Source organism: Pseudophryne corroboree, chromosome 1, assembly GCF_028390025.1.
Source record: "Pseudophryne corroboree isolate aPseCor3 chromosome 1, aPseCor3.hap2, whole genome shotgun sequence".
In the NCBI taxonomy this organism is placed as follows: domain Eukaryota; kingdom Metazoa; phylum Chordata; class Amphibia; order Anura; family Myobatrachidae; genus Pseudophryne; species Pseudophryne corroboree.
The window spans coordinates 988677741-988697677 of NC_086444.1; the positions used below are offsets into that span (position 1 = coordinate 988677741).

Here is a 19937-nt window from a genome sequence, read left to right on the forward strand (position 1 = left end):
AGACACAGAGTTCAGAGCCAACCCACACACAGCACTGTTATATATAAAGGACACCCCTTATCAGCGCCCACTGTGTACTGTAATAGTTACACAGATCTAATTCACCACCTCCCCCCCTTCTACAACCCCCTGGTGCCGCACAGGATAGCTGGAGTTGCTTGGAGGGACAGCTCTGTCAGCGTCTGATGTACAGGAACTGCAGGCAGGAAAATGGCGCTGAACGCTGCTGGGTCCGCTCTGAGGAGAAGCTCCGCCCCTTGAAGATGGCGCGTCTTCCCGCACAAATTCTTTATACTGGCCTGGGGACTCCATCGCAAGGCGGGGAATTCCGTTCCCTGTGAGCATCTGAGTGCGGAGGATTCTGACGCTAGCCTGGGGATTCAGTCTCCGGTTAGCGTCTGTGACTAGTGTAGGGTATTAAGACGCTGGCTCAGGACGCCCCTCAAAGCGCCAACACTGTGTACCACTGAGCTTTTCCGGAGCGCAGCTGCTCAGAGCTGCGCTCCTACCCTTGTGCCACCATATCTCGCCTTTTCTAATCTCCTGGCTCTGTAAGGGGGTGGCGGCATGCTGCCGGGGTGAGCGATCCCCTGTGGCGGGCAACATTCGATCCCCTCAGGAGCTCGGTGTCCTGTCAGCAGAGATAGTGGCTCAGACCCCGTAGGGTGGACACTACTTCCTCCCCTTAGTCCCTCGAAGCAGGGAGGCTGTTGCCAGCAGCCTCCCTGTAAAATAATAAACTCTAAAATAAACTTTTTCTAAAGAAGCTCTGTAGAGCTCCCCTAGCTGTGACTGGCTCCTCTGGGCACATTTTCTAAACTGGGTCTGGTAAGAGGGGCATAGAGGAAGTAGCCAGCCCACAATCTCAAACTCTTAAAGTGCCAATGGCTCCTGGTGGATCCGTCTGTACCCCATGGTACTAATGTGGACCCCAGTATCCTCTAGGACGTAAGAGAAATATGCATACCGTACTCACGTGTATAACGTATGGTGAACCACTTATAAAGGTATAATTTTCCATCACAATTCCCTGCAGACCATCCTGTGACCATAAATTACAACTCTTTTTCTCTGGATTGATATTCCTCGTGAAAAGGGAGAGAAGAGGCGAAGAGGGCCAATCGTGTAGTACGTCACATTGAAGGTAAAAACTCCCTGGCGGGAAAAACTATAGAAACGGAGGTGCTCCTCTAGGGAGTGATGATAATCGTTCCGCACTCACGTGGGTAGGTATTGTTAACCTCTTATATAGGTGTCTTTAATGGTGGTAACAGGGAGAGTCTAATTGTACTCTGTCAATGTGTGGTAACTTAAAAAGTGTGGGCGTACCCTGACTCACAGTGAAATGGATAGAGGTGTGTCCATAATGGTTTCTTTAAGGTTCTCTTTTTTCATTTCCGCCCTGATGTTCCATTATTTCGTATCTCATGTTGTAGGTAGGACACAAAAAAGTTGTGGAGAAGATCAGGAATGGAGTGGAGTTCCAACAGATTTATTTTAAAAAAAAACTTTCAAACAATAAAACTAAGATGTTTTAAAAAATAGTTTCAAAATGGTGAACAACTGGTACTACAGTGGGAAGATGTAAATAACACATAACCTGGAGTGTGGTGTAGAGTCCGGACTGCCTCACTTCAAGAAATGGGTCCCTTAGTAGTTCAGTGCTCCTAGTCCTTCCACCAACGCATTTCGACTACTGAAATGCCACAAATGAGTCACCCGTGAAGAGCCGCAGCCTAGTTTGAAACACGAAGGCAAAATAATGACCGGACTTAACCAATTCAGCACAAACTGCGAACCCTGGTGGCTTCAGCCGAATAGTTCTGAAACACCAGTCATTTATCACCTTCCCAGACAACAGAATATTTCCTTTAATCTTGCTACAGCGCCTCCTGATGCAGAAAATTAAGACAGCGGAAGGTGGTGACCTGGGGGGCATGTATCCGGGGAATTGCGCAATGGACCAATGCGATGCGCCCTTTCAATAATCATATCAGTGCATAATCACGCACATCAAGCAAATCCAGCAGTGTAGATGTTAGAAATTGAGTGAGCGCTTCCCTTAAGTGATTCTGGGAGTCCCACAGTGCACATGTTGTTCCTTTAGATCGGTTTTCCATGTCATCAGTTTTATTTAAAACTTGTAGGTGCTGCTTGTGCAAATTCTCTTACTGTTGCTTAAGAGCAAAAACATCCTGGAAAGTTTCACCCAGTTTAAACTCTGTGGACTGCACCCTTTGAGTAAGCTGCATGAGATTGGTATTGGCTTCCTGGCTTGTCTGAAGGAATCAGCTTGCTCCTGCATTAAGGGGGCATGGTGGACTTAATAGCCCATACAATGTCCTTGTATGTTACCAGAGGAGAGGAGACAAGGTCAGTGAGCACACAGTCAGCCTCAGCAACAGGGAAAAAAGGTTGGGAGGCAGCGGGGGAGGATGGAGGGGACACTGCAGCCGCTGTCTTAGAAATGCAGCCCTGCTTTTCCTGGCTCCGGTGCTTCTGTCTGTTAGGCATGGAGGGGGTGATAAACCTCTCCATGCACTCCTGAGAGGTTCCCCTAACCTGTGGTGGTCTGTCTGCGGAAACCCATTGCAGGGCTTGAGGATGGGAATTAGCTGCAACCACAGAGGAGCAGCTTCAGACTGCTGCTATCCCCGCCAGAGATGGATCCGGAAGTCAGTTTAAAGTGATGTTAAGTGGTCAAATCATACTGGGGTTTAACTGCACACTTTCAGGCTCCCATAATTATGAACATCAGGGGCAAATGTTTCCAAATGTTGATTTCAGAGCAAGTGTGGCCAAATCCACAATTAGCATTTAACATGCTTTAGCCTGCTTCATAGAAAGTGCTGTGTATGTAATACTACAGGGCCAATGATCAAAGTAAGCCAGTAGATGCAGGAGTAGGGCTATTGCTCATGACCATATGGAATATGCAAAGATATAAAACCGTATTATTTACTACAGGTTAAATATCCCATATCCAAAATGCTTGAGACCAGAAGTATTTTGGATATCGTATTTTTCCGTATTTTGGAATAATTGCTTACCATAATGAGATATCATGGCGATGGGACCCAAGTCTAAGCACAGAATGCATTTATGTTTCATATACACCTTATACACACAGCAGGAAGGTCATTTAATACAATATTTTTAATAACCTTGTGTATTAAACAAACTTTGTGTACATACACATAATTCATGTTTCATATACACCTTATACACACATCCTGAAGGTCATTTAATACAATATTTTTAATAACCTTGTGTATTAAACAAAGTTTGTGTACATTGAGCCATCAGAAAACAAAGGTTTCACTATCTCAGTCTCACTCAAAAAATTCTGTATTTCTGAACATTCCATATATTGAAATATTTGGATATGGGATACTCAACCTGTGCTACTATTGTTGCCATGATAATTCAGTCTTCTATCTGGGAAGGGGGATGTCTGGGCAACGAGAAACCCCCCCCACCCCCCCCACCTGCATTTGCCTATGTATCGACTGTACCACCTAAAGTCTGTTTAGCCATAAAATGCACTGCACATGTATATTTAGAACCAAAATAAAATAAGACAGGCAATTCCATCTTCTTCATTTTATTTGGAATTTACATAAATAATGGAAAAAGGAATATTAGCTTATAATTATGGGTGCTTAAAAGGACATATATTCTGACTAGTTATTTATTCTAAGAACATAGGGATTTGTATCATCTCGATTAGACTACTGTAATGTCCTCTACCTTGGTCTCCCAGCAAAAGAATTGCAACGCTTACAGCTGGTGCAAAACACAGCTGCCAGGATGTTAACCGATCAGCCCCGTTCTAGCCACATAACACCCATCCTCTACTCCCTTCACTGGCTGCCTGTAAGATGGCGAATCATCTTCAAGATTGGCTTACTGAGTTTCAAAGCATTACATGACCAGGGCCCAAGGTACCTGAAACAGCTTCTGACCCCATACTGCCCCACTCGATAACTGCGATCGGTAGATGAAGGACTTTTAGCAGTACCTAGAATCTCCCGTAATTCATCTGGGGGTCGAGCTTTTAGTCATGCGGCTCCGACTCTATGGAACTCACTTCCCCGCACAGTGCGAGAGGCCCCAACTATAGAATCATTCAAAAGTAGACTCAAGACTTTCCTGTTTACTCAAGCATTTCCATAGTGTCCCTTTTAGTATCTTCATGCTTCTGTATTTTATGAAAATGTACTTCATTATTTTCTGTACTATGTTATGCTATGTATCTGTTAAGCGCCTTGAGTCCTATTGGAGAAAGAGCGCTATATAAATAAAATTATTATTATTATTATTATTATCTATTCCTAAAGCTTTTGGCTATTCACAGAGCGGGTTACTGTGGAGAAGTTCCTAACTTCTCCAGCGGCACCCCTGTTCCATCCCTGAATCTCATCACCATACTTTTGTATTGTGAGTGCGATTCATGAAGGAACCAAAAGCTCTGCTTTCCGCTTGTCCATGGAGCTCAGAGTCGCCATCTAAGGACGGCGCAATCTGAACTGCAGTGTGAAACTAGCAGAGAAGCTCAATGCCCTGCACCCAGCACTTGCTCCGCCCCCTGACCGCCCAGCAGCGCCTGCAGCCTTTCAAGAGCTAAGCTGGCGGCGCATGCGTAGAAAGGACCGGCTGACTCCATTCAACACAGAGGGGATCGCAGGAGAAGACAGGACCACTGGAGCCCAGGATACCGGATCACATCCCTGGAAAGGTGGGTATACATGAATGGGATACAGTTATAATGCCGTCTGACGGGATACCAGCGTTCAGGAACCCGGCACCGGAATCCCGACAGATGGCATATTACCGGCGGTCGAAATGCCAACACCCTCCCATAAATCCATTCCACCAACCGAGTGGGAATAGAACCTGTGGCCAGCATAGTTCGCCACTGGGCCTGAAGCGTGGTGAGCAGACTCGCTGCCTTGTCGATACTAACAGCCAGTATACCATCAGCTGGTATATCATCCCCATTCTTAAATGAATAGCTACTTATGAAAACTGCATTGGGCAGGTCTGGCCAACCTGTGGCTCTCCAGATGTTGGGAAACTACACATCCCAGCATGCCCTGGCACAGTTTTAGCATTCCCTAATATCAAAACAGTGGCAAGGCATGATGGGCCTTGTAGTTTTACAACAGCTGAAGAGCCACAGGTTGGCCAGGCCTCGCACTGGGTATGATATGCTGGTGTTTGGGATGCCGGCAGTTAGAAGACCATCCGCAGCATCCCGATGCTTAGAATATCACCAGGGGTTAGGGAAGAATACTTACCTTCCCCCAATCCTAACCCTCCCTGTTCGCAGTCTACACCTAACCAACCCCCCACCCCCACCCCCGCAGCTTAAACCTAATCTCCCCTCTCTGCAGCCTAACCTTCACACCCCTGCAGCCTAACAACCCCCGCGCAGTTTACCCTTAGCATGCACAGGGTAGATGCTAGAATCAAGTGGGCTAAAGGACCTCTGACATCAGGGGGAGGAGCTAGGCCGGCAGGATAGTACTTTCACTATCCACGCCACCAACTACTTAGTAATAGTAATCTGGTGGCGAGCGAAGCGGAGCTGTGCTCAGGGTTATGGTTTTGGTTTTAGCCATAACCCTGAACACAGCCCCGCTAAACATTTGTTCAGGATCCTGGCGGTCTGAATTCTGGTGCCAGGATTGTGATTTTTGCCGCGATTCCAGCATCGGTAATTTGACTGGCAATATCCTGGCCGAGATCCTGACCAGATCTCTCAAAGCTACAGTATATATCACATCAAATTGGTGCGGTGTAGTGATAAGTAACAATTAATTTTTAGTTTTGTACCTAAATTGACCCCATAAATGCTACAAAGTTTTTTGGATAAGCACTGATGTTTTCTATTACACACCATAACATTTAGTGGAGGCCAACCTGCCTCATTTTTCCAGACGGTAAATATCGTGTTTACTACTACTGTAATTTATTATTGCAAGAAGCCGAGCTGCATTTATTAGAGTTAAAGGCATTTCTATCTTGACCTAACTAGCTGCCTTTGGAAATGCGGTAGGAAATGCTTTAGCAGACTAGTACTGCTGTCACGGTGTAGAGATAAGGTTGTATCTGTGGAGATAATGATGTGTGAGTGTGTCTGTTATTTTCTCTCCCCCTCCTGTGTGACCGTGTGTACATGTACATGAGACAGGGGTCTGGTCCTATCAGTGCTGCCCGTGTCATATTGTGGCGCCCTGCTCCTCTTCCCTCCGCCTCCTCCAATCCTGCGTGTTGCAGCCAGTGCATGAGGAAGCTGCGGCAGTGTAGCAGCCTCGTCTCACATCGTAGTCTGCACTGATGGCAGCAGCGGCCTCCTGAGCGGGCACCATGGCAGAAGCGGGCGCAGCTGGCAGCAGGCGGCCGCGGAATGGGCGCTGTAATGCTGGGCAGGCCGCCAGCAGGAGGGAGCTGATCTCCCGGTCTGTGCTGAGCGCTGAGCACTGCCTGCGGGACAGGGACTATGGCACTGCCTATGCCCACTTCCTGCTGGTGCTCAGCCTGGCCCCCCAGCTCAAAGATGAATTCAAGGTTTGACCATTATTGATGTAATATATATCTAGACGTGTATGGCTACTAATGCAGCCTCTATGGGAGGGGAAGGGAAGCGTGCAATTTCCTCATGTATTTCTGCTTAAATTCTTATGGGTAATAGGTCTGCAAGGGCACAAGACCCTTTTACTATCACTGGATGTGCATAACGTGCTGCGCTGTATTGTTGTTGTTATTAATAATAATAATAATAATAATGAGGCAGACGTATATTTGAAATAATGAAAACAGTACATATAAGCTAAAACAAGCAAACCTGGAAATTGTGCAATAGTGTTGCTGACTGTTGAAGCCTATATACCTTATCATAATCTATAATGAATCTGACATTTCCTGTGAGAGAGATGTCAGCTATGGTGGTTACCACCTTTTTATATCCAGATTCATGTATATTGGGGCTTGGCCAAAACTGCAGTAGGGTAAAAGTAATTTTATTTGTCAGATATCAGACCATTTTTTGCCACTCTAGTTTGACGATTGTGGTGTACAAACTGTTCTTTATGTTTCTGGACTTGGTGGGCGATATTCAATTGTTTCTGTTTATCGCTCTTGTTTTGTAAAGTGGCTAAACCTGCCCAAACTAATGGGCTCAACGCCAATTGTCCTCTTCGAGCGCTGAAACGGTCACTCCGATTATTTTAGCTCACCACCCCTGGGGGAGCAAGCTGAAATGCTGGCGCCAGTAGCTGATCATGCCCAATTGGAGCTACAATTGAATAGCATTGTTGCAGATATGGGTGGAGGTAATCAATGCAGAAGCAAGCTGAGATAGAATGTGGACTGTGATGAGGTCAGAGCTATAGGAAGGAGAGGAGCAATGAAGTGCTTTGAATGTTAGGGTGAGGTGCTTAAACTGGATACTGTGAGGGAAGGGGAGCCAGTGAAGGAGAGACTCAAAATAGCGGAATAGGAAGACAACACCAGATGTAGCATTGTACTAGCCATTATAACTTTTGCCAATTTTATTTGCATTTAAAATGAAGGTTGTAACGCCAATGAATATGCATGTCAAATGCAAAACTATTGCTGTTTTTCTTTTGAATTTCTGCTTATGTTTGGGATGTCAGTGAAGGACTTAAGGGCCCTTCACGCTGGCAGATTTCACTGCACGATATGAACGTTCTGCTCCCCGCCGCCGGGTTGCCGTCGGCCATATCCGCTGTCGGGCAGCTCGGCGGCTGATCTGCCAGTGTGTAGGGCCCATAAATGCAGATTGAATGTATTAGAGAAGTCACAACACTCTTAAATGCAAGGAAAAATGCAAATAGGCATGCTGACATGGAAACCCATAGAGTCAAATGGAGGACCTGTTGTACTAGTATTAAAGACAATAGTAAGCACTTTTAATTGTACTACCAGTGAGGATGAGGCCCTGGATATATCTGAAGTGTCTTAAAGTGAAGTGCCAGAAGTACTAATTCTATCCTTTTTTTTTTTTCTTACTATTTTATTTTGTAGGAAACCTTTCAGTATTCTCTCTTCAAATGGGCAGAGGAGTTATACGCTTTAAATCGAAGTCAGGATTTATTTAATTGTTATGAGCAAGCCTTGGAGCTCTTTCCAAAAGATGATATTATATGTAACAGTATGGGAGAGCATCTCTTCAGGTGAGAGATACTTGGTCACTAACTGCATCAACTCCGTCTCCAAAACTGGCAGGCACTATAGGTGCGCTCTCTAGAGCCAGCGGTGTGTTCTGGGCACATGCCACACTATACCCTGTAATCATTACACATAAGTAGACTTACTGTATAGAATTTCTTTGAATCTCCAGTAGTATATATTTTCTCTTTGGTATGTTAACAGAAGATTTCTTCTGTCAATGACAGGTTAGGATTTCGAGATGAAGCCGCTGGCTATTTCTACAAAGCTGTGAAGTTGAATCCAAACTCAGCTGATGCCAAAGAAAATTTCTATCGTGTAGCTAATTGGTTGGTGGAACGCTGGCATTTTGTTATGCTCAATGACATCAAGAGAAATCGCATGTATCAGAAAGCTATTGAGAAGGCTGTCCAGACTGGCTGCAACACTGTGCTGGATATTGGAACTGGTACCGGAATCCTAAGGTAGCTTGCGTATATTACTATCTTACTTTACTAGAAAACGGTTTAAGCTGTTACTGTTCCCTGTTATTGTTTTTCTGCCTTACACCTCCTGGCATCCTTGCGGAATATTTTTGTGTGTTCATTTACTAATACAACTTTTGTATGTTGTTTTTGCCTCTTGGTCTCTGTAGCATGTTTGCAAAAAGAGCGGGTGCCCCTCATGTTTATGCCTGTGAGCTCTCCAAGACCATGTATGACCTGGCCTGTGAAGTGATGGCAGCCAATAACATGGAAGGCGAGATCAAGCTTTTACACATGAAGTCTCATGATGTTCGGGTTCCTGAGCACATCCCTGAAAAGTATGTAATAAATAACCAAATTCCACCATAATTACATAAGGCTCTTTCTGAATAGAGGATTAGCACCTGTGGCTAAGTGCAGTTTTAGCTTTTCCCCTTTATAAAGTACAGAAGAATACTTTCCAGATCCCAGTCTTTCTAGGGTGTGGGTTGTGTATAAGACAAAGAGTATCCAGCCTCCCGACTTGGTGGTAAATGGTTACATCTACACAAAATGCCATACCTATGGGCCCACTGTATACTACCTGCGTGGCATCAGGGAGTACTTAAGGGGACTGACCCTCCAAGCCATGCACAGTTGTGCCCAATCCCTAGCAAAGTCCTGGGTTCATGTTTTCCCAGTAATGGGGAGTAATGGGGCCCAAGCAATATTTTATTTTATTTATTAACAGTTTCTTATATAACGCAGCAAATTCTGTTGCGCTTTACAATTGGAAACGACACCGATGTTACAAAACTGAGTAATAACAGACAGTCAAAGAAGTAAGAAGGCCTGATTCTGAGTTGGGAATATAGTAAGAAAGAGCACTGTGTACCTGAGCAAAACATGCTAGTATGCCAGGGGTGCATCGTGCTTCAACATAGAAGCAAATGATTTAATGACAAATTTAACTCCCCCTTGTTTTTTTATAGCAATATCCGCAATGAATGGCTTTTTATTAGCAAGTTATTCTTTACTGAGCTTTTTTTAATTAATTTTATTTTTGTAACTATAACAAATTCATTTTCATAAGTGCAGACATTTTTGTAAATTATGCTGGCCAATTTTGTGGAATGCTTTCAGGGAGTTGGAAACAACTTAATACATGTTATATACCCAGTACTGTTGTTTGTGTTGCATAACTGGAGTTTAGGTATGGCTTTGAAACAGCCTGAATTTGTGGAGGCATGTGTTCAGCGGGGTGTTGGCACAGGTTTGTTCTGGCAGACTACATCACTTCTCAGACACTAGTTGGAAGTCATCGGATGGTGAATCTGATTAATAGTTTTTCTCTAACGTCCTAGTGGATGCTGGGGACTCCGAAAGGACCATGGGGAATAGCGGCTCCGCAGGAGACTGGGCACAAAAGTAAAAGCTTTAGGACTACCTGGTGTGCACTGGCTCCTCCCCCTATGACCCTCCTCCAAGCCTCAGTTAGATTTTTGTGCCCGAACGAGAAGGGTGCATACTAAGGGGCTCTCCTGAGCTGCTTAGAGTAAAAGTTTAAAGTAGGTTTTTTATTTTCAGTGAGACCTGCTGGCAACAGGCTCACTGCACCGAGGGACTAAGGGGAGAAGAAGCAAACTCACCTGCGTGCAGAGTGGATTGGGCTTCTTAGGCTACTGGACATTAGCTCCAGAGGGACGATCACAGGCCCAGCCATGGATGGGTCCCAGAGCCGCGCCGCCGGCCCCCTTACAGAGCCAGAAGACTGAAGAGGTCCGGAAAATCGGCGGCAGAAGACGTCCTGTCTTCAATAAGGTAGCGCACAGCACCGCAGCTGTGCGCCATTGCTCTCAGCACACTTCACACTCCGGTCACTGAGGGTGCAGGGCGCTGGGGGGGGGCGCCCTGAGACGCAATAAAAACACCTTTTTTGGCAAAAAATACATCACATATAGCTCCTGGGCTATATGGATGCATTTAACCCCTGCCAATTTTTCCATAAAAAAGCGGGAGAAAGGCCGCCGAGAAGGGGGCGGAGCCTATCTCCTCAGCACACTGGCGCCATTTTTCCCTCACAGCTCCGTTGGAGGAAGGCTCCCTGACTCTCCCCTGCAGTCCTGAACTACAGAAACAGGGTAAAACAAGAGAGGGGGGGCACTAATTTGGCAGATAAATATATACAGCAGCTATATCAGGGAAAAACACTTCTATAAGGTTATCCCTATATATATATATATAGCGCTCTGGTGTGTGCTGGCAAACTCTCCCTCTGTCTCCCCAAAGGGCTAGTGGGGTCCTGTCCTCTGTCAGAGCATTTCCTGTGTGTGTGCTGTGTGTCGGTACGTTGTGTCGACATGTATGAGGAGGAAAATGGTGTGGAGGCGGAGCAATTGCCTGTGTTAGTGATGTCACCCCCTAGGGAGTCGACACCTGACTGGATGGTCTTATGGAAAGAATTACGTGATAGTGTCAGCACTTTACAAAAGACTGTTGACGACATGAGACAGCCGGCAAATCAGTTAATACCTGTACAGGCGTCTCAAACACCGTCAGGGGCTCTAAAACGCCCGTTACCTCAGGTCGATACAGACACTGACACGGACACTGACTCCAGTGTCGACGGTGAGGAAACAAACGTATTTTCCAGTAGGGCCACACGTTACATGATCACGGCAATGAAGGAGGTTTTGAACATTTCTGATACTACAAGTACCACAAAAATGGGTATTATGTGGGGTGTGAAAAAACTACCCGTAGTTTTTCCTGAATCAGATGAATTAAATGAGGTGTGTGATGAAGCGTGAGTTTCCCCCGATAAAAAACTGCTAATTTCTAAAAAATGATTGGCATTATACCCTTTCCCGCCAGAGGTTAGGGCATGTTGGGAAACACCCCCTAGGGTAGATAAGGCGCTCACACGCTTATCAAAACAAGTGGCGTTACCGTCTCCTGATACGGCCGCCCTCAAGGAACCAGCTGATAGGAAGCTGGAAAATATCCTAAAAAGTATATACACACATACTGGTATTATACTGCGACCAGCAATCGCCTCAGCCTGGATGTGCAGTGCTGGGGTGGCTTGGTCGGATTCCCTGACTGAAAATATTGATACCCTGGACAGGGACAATATATTATTGACTATAGAGCATTTAAAGGATGCATTTCTATATATGCGAGATGCACAGAGGGATATTTGCACTCTGGCATCAAGAGTAAGTGCGATGTCCATTTCTGCCAGAAGAGGGTTATGGACGCGACAGTGGTCAGGTGATGCGGATTCCAAACGGCATATGGAAGTATTGCCGTATAAAGGGGAGGAGTTATTTGGGGTCGGTCTATCGGACCTGGTGGCCACGGCAACAGCTGGGAAATCCACCTTTTTACCCCAGGTCACCTCTCAGCAGAAAAAGATACCGTCTTTTCAGGCTCAGTCCTTTCGTCCCCATAAGGGCAAGCGGGCAAAAGGCCACTCATATCTGCCCCGGGGCAGAGGAAGGGGAAAAAGACTGCAGCAGACAGCCTCTTCCCACGAACAGAAGCCCTCCCCCGCTTCTGCCAAGTCCTCAGCATGACGCTGGGGCCTTACAAGCGGACTCAGGCACGGTGGGGGCCCGTCTCAAGAATTTCAGCGCGCAGTGGGCTCACTCGCAAGTGGACCCCTGGATCCTGCAGGTAGTATCTCAGGGGTACAAATTGGAATTCGAGACGTCTCCCCCTCGCCGGTTCCTGAAGTCTGCTTTACCAACGTCTCCCCCCGACAGGGAGGCGGTATTGGAAGCCGTTCACAAGCTGTATTCCCAGCAGGTGATAATCAAGGTACCCCTCCTACAACAGGGAAAAGGGTATTATTCCACGCTGTTTGTGGTACCGAAGCCGGACGGCTCGGTGAGACCCATTTTAAATCTGAAATCCTTGAACACTTACATAAAAAGGTTCAAGTTCAAGATGGAGTCACTCAGAGCAGTGATAGCGAACCTGGAAGAAGGGGACTATATGGTGTCTCTGGACATCAAGGATGCTTACCTCCATGTCCCAATTTGCCCTTCTCACCAAGGGTACCTCAGGTTTGTGGTACAGAACTGTCACTATCAGTTTCAGACGCTGCCGTTTGGATTGTCCACGGCACCCCGGGTCTTTACCAAGGTAATGGCCGAAATGATGATTCTTCTTCGAAGAAAAGGCGTCTTAATTATCCCTTACTTGGACGATCTCCTGATAAGGGCAAGGTCCAGAGAACAGTTAGAGGTCGGAGTAGCACTATCTCAAGTAGTACTACGACAGCACGGATGGATTCTAAATATTCCAAAATCGCAGCTGATTCCAACGACACGTCTGCTGTTCCTAGGGATGATTCTGGACACAGTACAGAAAAAGGTGTTTCTCCCGGAGGAGAAAGCCAGGGAGTTATCCGACCTAGTCAGGAACCTCCTAAGACCAGGCCAAGTGGCAGTGCATCAATGCACAAGGGTCCTGGGAAAGATGGTGGCTTCTTACGAAGCGATTCCATTCGGCAGATTCCACGCAAGAACTTTTCAGTGGGATCTGCTGGACAAATGGTCCGGATCGCATCTTCAAATGCATCAGCGGATAACCCTGTCTCCAAGGACAAGGGTGTCTCTCCTGTGGTGGTTACAGAGTGCTCATCTCCTAGAGGGCCGCAGATTCGGCATTCAGGATTGGGTCCTGGTGACCACGGATGCCAGCCTGAGAGGCTGGGGAGCAGTCACACGGGGAAAAAATTTCCAGGGCTTGTGGTCAAGCATGGAAACGTCACTTCACATAAATATCCTGGAACTAAAGGCCATTTACAATGCCCTAAGTCAGGCAAGGCCTCTGCTTCAGGGTCAGCCGGTGTTGATCCAGTCGGACAACATCACGGCAGTCGCCCACGTAAACAGACAGGGCGGCACAAGAAGCAGGAGGGCAATGACGGAAGTTGCAAGGATTCTTCGCTGGGCGGAAAATCATGTGATAGCACTGTCAGCAGTGTTCATTCCGGGAGTGGACAACTGGGAAGCAGACTTCCTCAGCAGACACGATCTTCACCCGGGGGAGTGGGGACTTCACCCAGAAGTCTTCCACATGATTGTGAACCGTTGGGAAAAACCAAAGGTGGACATGATGGCGTCCCGCCTCAACAAAAAACTGGAAAGATATTGCGCCAGGTCAAGGGACCCTCAGGCAATAGCTGTGGACGCTCTGGTAACACCGTGGGTGTACCAGTCAGTATATGTGTTCCCTCCTCTGCCTCTCATACCCAAGGTACTGAGAATCATAAGAAGGAGAGGTGTAAAGACTATACTCGTGGCTCCGGATTGGCCAAGAAGGACTTGGTACCCGGAAATTCAAGAGATGCTCACAGAAGACCCGTGGCCTCTACCTCTAAGAAAGGACCTGCTCCAGCAGGGACCATGTCTGTTCCAAGACTTACCGCGGCTGCGTTTGACGGCATGGCGGTTGAACGCCGGATCCTGAAGGAAAAAGGCATTCCGGATGAAGTTATCCCTACCCTGATCAAAGCCAGGAAGGATGTAACTGTGCAACATTATCACCGTATTTGGCGTAAATATGTTGCGTGGTGTGAGGCCAGGAAGGCCCCTACAGAGGAATTTCAACTGGGTCGATTCCTGCATTTCCTGCAAACAGGACTGTCTATGGGCCTCAAATTAGGGTCCATTAAGGTTCAAATTTCGGCCCTGTCAATATTCTTCCAAAAAGAACTAGCTTCAGTTCCTGAAGTTCAGACGTTTGTCAAGTGGGTACTGCATATACAGCCTCCTTTTGTGCCTCCAGTGGCACTTTGGGATCTCAATGTAGTTTTGGGATTCCTAAAATCACATTGGTTTGAACCACTCACCACTGTGGACTTAAAATATCTCACATGGAAAGTGGTAATGCTGTTAGCCCTGGCTTCAGCCAGGCGTGTATCAGAATTGGCGGTTTTATCCTATAAAAGCCCTTACCTAATTTTTCATACGGACAGGGCAGAATTGAGGACTCGTCCTCAATTTCTCCCTAAGGTGGTTTCAGCATTTCACTTAAACCAGCCTATTGTGGTGCCGGCGGCTACTAGGGACTTGGAGGATTCCAAGTTGCTGGACGTAGTCAGGGCCCTGAAAATATGTTTCTAGGACGGCTGGAGTCAGAAAATCTGACTCGCTGTTTATCCTGTATGCACCCAACAAGCTGGGTGCCCCTGCTTCTAAGCAGACGATTGCTCGTTGGATTTGTAGTACAATTCAGCTTGCACATTCTGTGGCAGGCCTGCCACAGCCAAAATCTGTAAAAGCCCATTCCACACGGAAAGTGGGCTCATCTTGGGCGGCTGCCCGAGGGGTCTCGGCTTTACAACTTTGCCGAGCAGCTACTTGGTCAGGGGCAAATACGTTTGCAAAATTCTACAAATTTGATACCCTGGCTGAGGAGGACCTGGAGTTCTCTCATTCGGTGCTGCAGAGTCATCCGCACTCTCCCGCCCGTTTGGGAGCTTTGGTATAATCCCCATGGTTTTTTCGGAGTCCCCAGCATCCACTAGGACGTTAGAGAAAATAAGAATTTACTTACCGATAATTCTATTTCTCATAGTCCGTAGTGGATGCTGGGCGCCCATCCCAAGTGCGGATTGTCTGCAATACTTGTACATAGTTATTGTTACAAAAATCGGGTTATTATTGTTGTGAGCCATCTTTTCAGAGGCTCCTCTGTTATCATGCTGTTAACTGGGTTCAAATCACAAGTTGTACGGTGTGATTGGTGTGGCTGGTATGAGTCTTACCCGGGATTCAAAATCCTTCCTTATTGTGTACGCTCGTCCGGGCACAGTATCCTAACTGAGGCTTGGAGGAGGGTCATAGGGGGAGGAGCCAGTGCACACCAGGTAGTCCTAAAGCTTTTACCTTTGTGCCCAGTCTCCTGCGGAGCCGCTATTCCCCATGGTCCTTTCGGAGTCCCCAGCATCCACTACGGACTATGAGAAATAGAATTATCGGTAAGTAAATTCTTATTATTCCATGGGTCTACAACCTGTGGCCCTCCAGCTGCTGTGGAACTATACATCCCAGCATGCCCTGCCTCAGTTTTAGCATACTTTCTCTAACGTCCTAAGTGGATGCTGGGGACTCCGTCAGGACCATGGGGTTTAGCGGCTCCGCAGGAGACAGGGCACAATAATAAAAGCTTTAGGATCAGGTGGTGTGCACTGGCTCCTCCCCCTATGACCCTCCTCCAAGCCTCAGTTAGATTTTTGTGCCCGGCCGAGAAGGGTGCAATCTAGGTGGCTCTCCTGAGCTGCTTAGAATAAAAGTTTAAGTTAGGTTTTTTATTTTCAGTGAGTCCTGCTGGCAACAGGCTCACTGCTACGAGGGACTTAGGGGAGAGAAGTAAACTCACCTGCGTGCAGGATGGATTTGCTTCTTAGGCTACTGGACACCATTAGCTCCAGAGGGAGTCGGAACACAGGTCTCACCCTGGGGTTCGTCCCGGAGCCGTGCCGCCGACCCCCCCTTGCAGATGCCGAAGTTGAAGAGATCCAGAGGTCCAGAAACAGGCGGCAGAAGACTTTCAGTCTTCATAAGGTAGCGCACAGCACTGCAGCTGTGCGCCATTGTTGTCAGCACACTTCATACCAGCGGTCACTGAGGGTGCAGGGCGCTGGGGGGGGCGCCCTGGGCAGCAATGTATTATACCTTTTTTATGGCTAAAATACATCACATATAGCCCTTGAGGCTATATGGATGTATTTAACCCCTGCCAGATCTCACAAACTCCGGGAGAAGAGCCCGCCGTTTTAGGGGGCGGGGCCTATTCTCCTCAGCACACGGCGCCATTTTCCTGCTCAGCTCTGCTGTGAGGAAGGCTCCCAGGCTCTCCCCTGCACTGCACTACAGAAACAGGGTTAAAACAGAGAGGGGGGGCACTTATTTGGCGATATGATTACATATGTGAAAATGCTATAAGGGAAAACACTTGTATAAGGGGTTGTCCCTGTATAATTATAGCGTTTTTGGTGTGTGCTGGCAAACTCTCCCTCTGTCTCCCCAAAGGGCTAGTGGGGTCCTGTCCTCTATCAGAGCATTCCCTGTGTGTGTGCTGTGTGTCGACATGTAGGAGGACGATGTTGGTGAGGAGGCGGAGCAAATTGCCTGTATTGGTGATGTCACTCTCTAGGGAGTCGACACCGGAATGGATGGCTTATTTAGGAATTACGTGATAATGTCAACACGATGCAAGGTTGGTTGACGACATGAGACGGCCGGCAAACAAATTAGTACCTGTCCAGGCGTCTCAGACACCGTCAGGGGCTTGTAAAAACGCCCATTTACCTCAGTTGGTCGACACAGACACGGACACTGACTTCAGTGTCGACGGTGAAGAAACAAACGTATTTTCCTTTAGGGCCACACGTTACATGTTAAGGGCAATGAAGGAGGTGTTACATATTTTCTGATACTACAAGTACCACAAATAAGGGTATTATGTAGGGTGGGAATAATCTACTTGTGGTTTTTCCTGAATCAGATAAATTAAAGTGTGTGATGATACGTGGGTTTCCTCCGATAGAAAATTATTGGAGGTATACCCTTTCCCGCCAGAAGTGAGGGCGAGTTGGGAAACACACCTTAGGGTGGATAAGGCGCTCACACGCTTATAAAAACAAGTGGCGTTACCGTCTCCAGATACGGCCGCCCTCAAGGAGCCAGCTGATAGGAAGCTGAAAAATATCCTAAAAAGTATATACACACATACTGGTGTTATACTACGACCAGCAATCGCCTCAGCCTGGATGTGCAGCGCTGGGGGGGCTTGGTCGGATTTCCTGACTGAAAATATTGATACCCTTGACAGGAACAATATTTTATTGACTATAGAGCATTTTAAGGATGCATTTCTATATATGCGAGATGCGCAGAGGGATATTTGCATTCTGGCATCAAGAGTAGATGTGATGTCCATATCTGCCAGACGATGTTTATAGACACGACAGTGGTCAGGTGATGCAGATTCCAGACGGCACATGGAAGTATTGCCGTATAAAGGGGCGGTCCATCGGACCTGGTGGCCATGGCAACAGCTGGAAAATCCACTTTTGTTACCCCAAGTCACATCTCAGCAGAAAAGGACACAGTCTTTTCAGTCTCAGTCCTTTCGTACCCATAAAGGCAGGCGGGCAAAAGGCCAGTCATATCTGCCCAGGGTTAGAGGAAAGGGAAGAAGACTGCAGCAGGCAGCCCATTCCCAGGAACAGAAGTCCTCCACAGCTTCTGCCAAGTCCGCAGCATGACGCTGGGGCCATACAAGCGGACTCAGGTGCGGTGGGGGGTCATCTCAAGAGTTTCAGCACGCAGTGGGCTCACTCGCAAGTGGACTCCTGGATCCTACACGTAGTATCCCAGGTGTACATTGGAAATTCGAGACGTCTTCCCCTCACAAGTTCCTGAAGTCTGCTTTACCAACGTCTCCCTCCGACAGGGAGGCAGTATTGGGAAAAAATTCACAGGCTGTATTCCCAGCAGGTGATAATCAAAGTACCCCTCCTACAACAAGGGAAGGGGTATTATTCCACACTATATTGTGGTACTGAAGCCAAACGGCTCGGTGAGATCTAAAAGATTTGAACAATTACATACAAGGGTTCAAATCAAGATGGAGTCACTCAGAGCAGTGATAGCGAACCAGGACGATATGGTGTCACTGGATATCAGGGACGCTTACCTACATGTCCAAATTTTGCCCTTCTCACCAAGGGTATCTCAGGTTCGTGGTACAGAACTGTCACTATCAGTTCAGACGCTGCCGTTTGGATTGTCCACGGCACCCCGGGTCTTTACCATGGTAATGGCCGAAATGATGATTCTTCCTAAAAGAAATATGGACGCTTTCCTGATAAGGGCAAGGTCCAGAGAACAGTTGGCGGTCGGAGTAGCACTATCTCAAGTAGTTCTACGACAGCACGAGTGGATTCTAAATATTCCAAAATCGCAGCTTTTTCCGACGACACGTCTAATGTTCCTAGGAATGATTCTGGACACAGTCCAGAAAAGGATGTTTTCTCCCGGAGAAGAAGGCCAGGGAGTTATCCGAGCTAGTCAGGAACCTCCTAAAACCAGGAAAAATATCCGTGCCTCATTGCACAAGGATCCTATGAAAAATGGTGGTTTCTTACAAAGCGATCCCATTCGGTAGATTTCACGCAAGAACCTTTCAGTGGAATCTGCTGGGAAAATGGTCCGGATCGCATCTTCAGATGCATCAGCGGATAACCCTGTCTCCAAGGACAAGGGTGTTTTCTTCTGTGGTGGCTGCAGAGTGCTCATCTATGAAAGGGCCGCAGATTCGACATTCAGGACTGGGTCCTGGTGACCACGGATGCCAGCCTGAGTGGCTGGGGAGCAGTCACACAAGGAAAAAATTTTCCAGGGAGTGTGATCAAGTCTGGAGACTTCTCTCCACATAAATATACTGGAGCTAAGGGCAATTTACAAGGCTCTAAGCTTAGCAAGACCTCTGCTTCAAGGTCAGCCGGTATTGATCCAGTGGGACAACATCACGGCAGTCGCCCACGTAAACAGACAGGGCGGCACATGAAGCAGGAGGAAAATGGCAGAAACTGCAAGGATTCTTCGCTGGGCGAAAAATCATGTGATAACACTCTCAGCAGTGTTAATTCCGGGAGTGGAAAACTGGGAAGCAGACTTCCTCAGCAGGCATAACCTCCACCCGGGAGAGTGAGGACTTCAGCGGGAAGTCTTCCACATGATTGTAAACCGTTGGGAAAAACCAAAGGTGGACATGATGGCGTCCCGCCTGAACAAAAAACTAGACAGATATTGCGCCAGGTCAAGGGACCCTCAGGCAATAGCGGTGGACGCTCTGGTAACACTGTGGGTGTACCAGTCAGGGTATGTGTTCCCTCCTATGCATCTCATACCAAAGGTACTGAGAATCATAAGAAGGAGATGAGTAAGAACGATACTCGTGGTTCCGGATGGGTCAAGAAGGACTTTGTACCCGGAACTTCAAGAGATGCTCACGGAAGAACCGTGGCCTCTACCTTTAAGAGAGGACCTGCTCCAGCAGGGGCCTTGTCTGTTCCAAGACTTACCGCGGCTGCGTTTGACGGCATGGCAGTTGAACGGCGGATCCTGAAAGGGCATTCCAGATGAAGTCATCCCTACCCTGGTCGAAGCCAGGAAGGATGTAACCGAAAAACATTTTCACCGCATTTGGCGAAAATATGTTGCGTGGTGGGAGGCCAAGAAGGTCCCTACAGAGGAATTCCAACTGGGTCGTTTC

The 19937-nt window shown here is 47.3% G+C and overlaps 1 protein-coding gene across 3 annotated transcripts in view; it reads left to right on the top strand.

The window, feature by feature from the left end:
- The first annotated feature begins 5634 nt into the window (after positions 1–5634).
- Positions 5635–19937, top strand: part of PRMT9 (protein arginine methyltransferase 9) — a 32530-nt gene continuing 18227 nt past the window's right edge. Inside the window, exons 1-4 of one of the 3 annotated variants that reach the window (XM_063920584.1) lie at positions 5635–5945; positions 8053–8201; positions 8424–8660; positions 8831–8998. In XM_063920584.1, coding sequence (XP_063776654.1) covers positions 8182–8201; positions 8424–8660; positions 8831–8998 — 425 coding nt within the window. In that variant the 5' untranslated portion in view covers positions 5635–5945; positions 8053–8181. Of the gene's footprint in view, positions 5946–6198; positions 6574–8052; positions 8202–8423; positions 8661–8830; positions 8999–19937 lie in introns of those variants that run through there. The other 2 variants (XM_063920583.1, XM_063920582.1) reach the window with 2 other exon arrangements.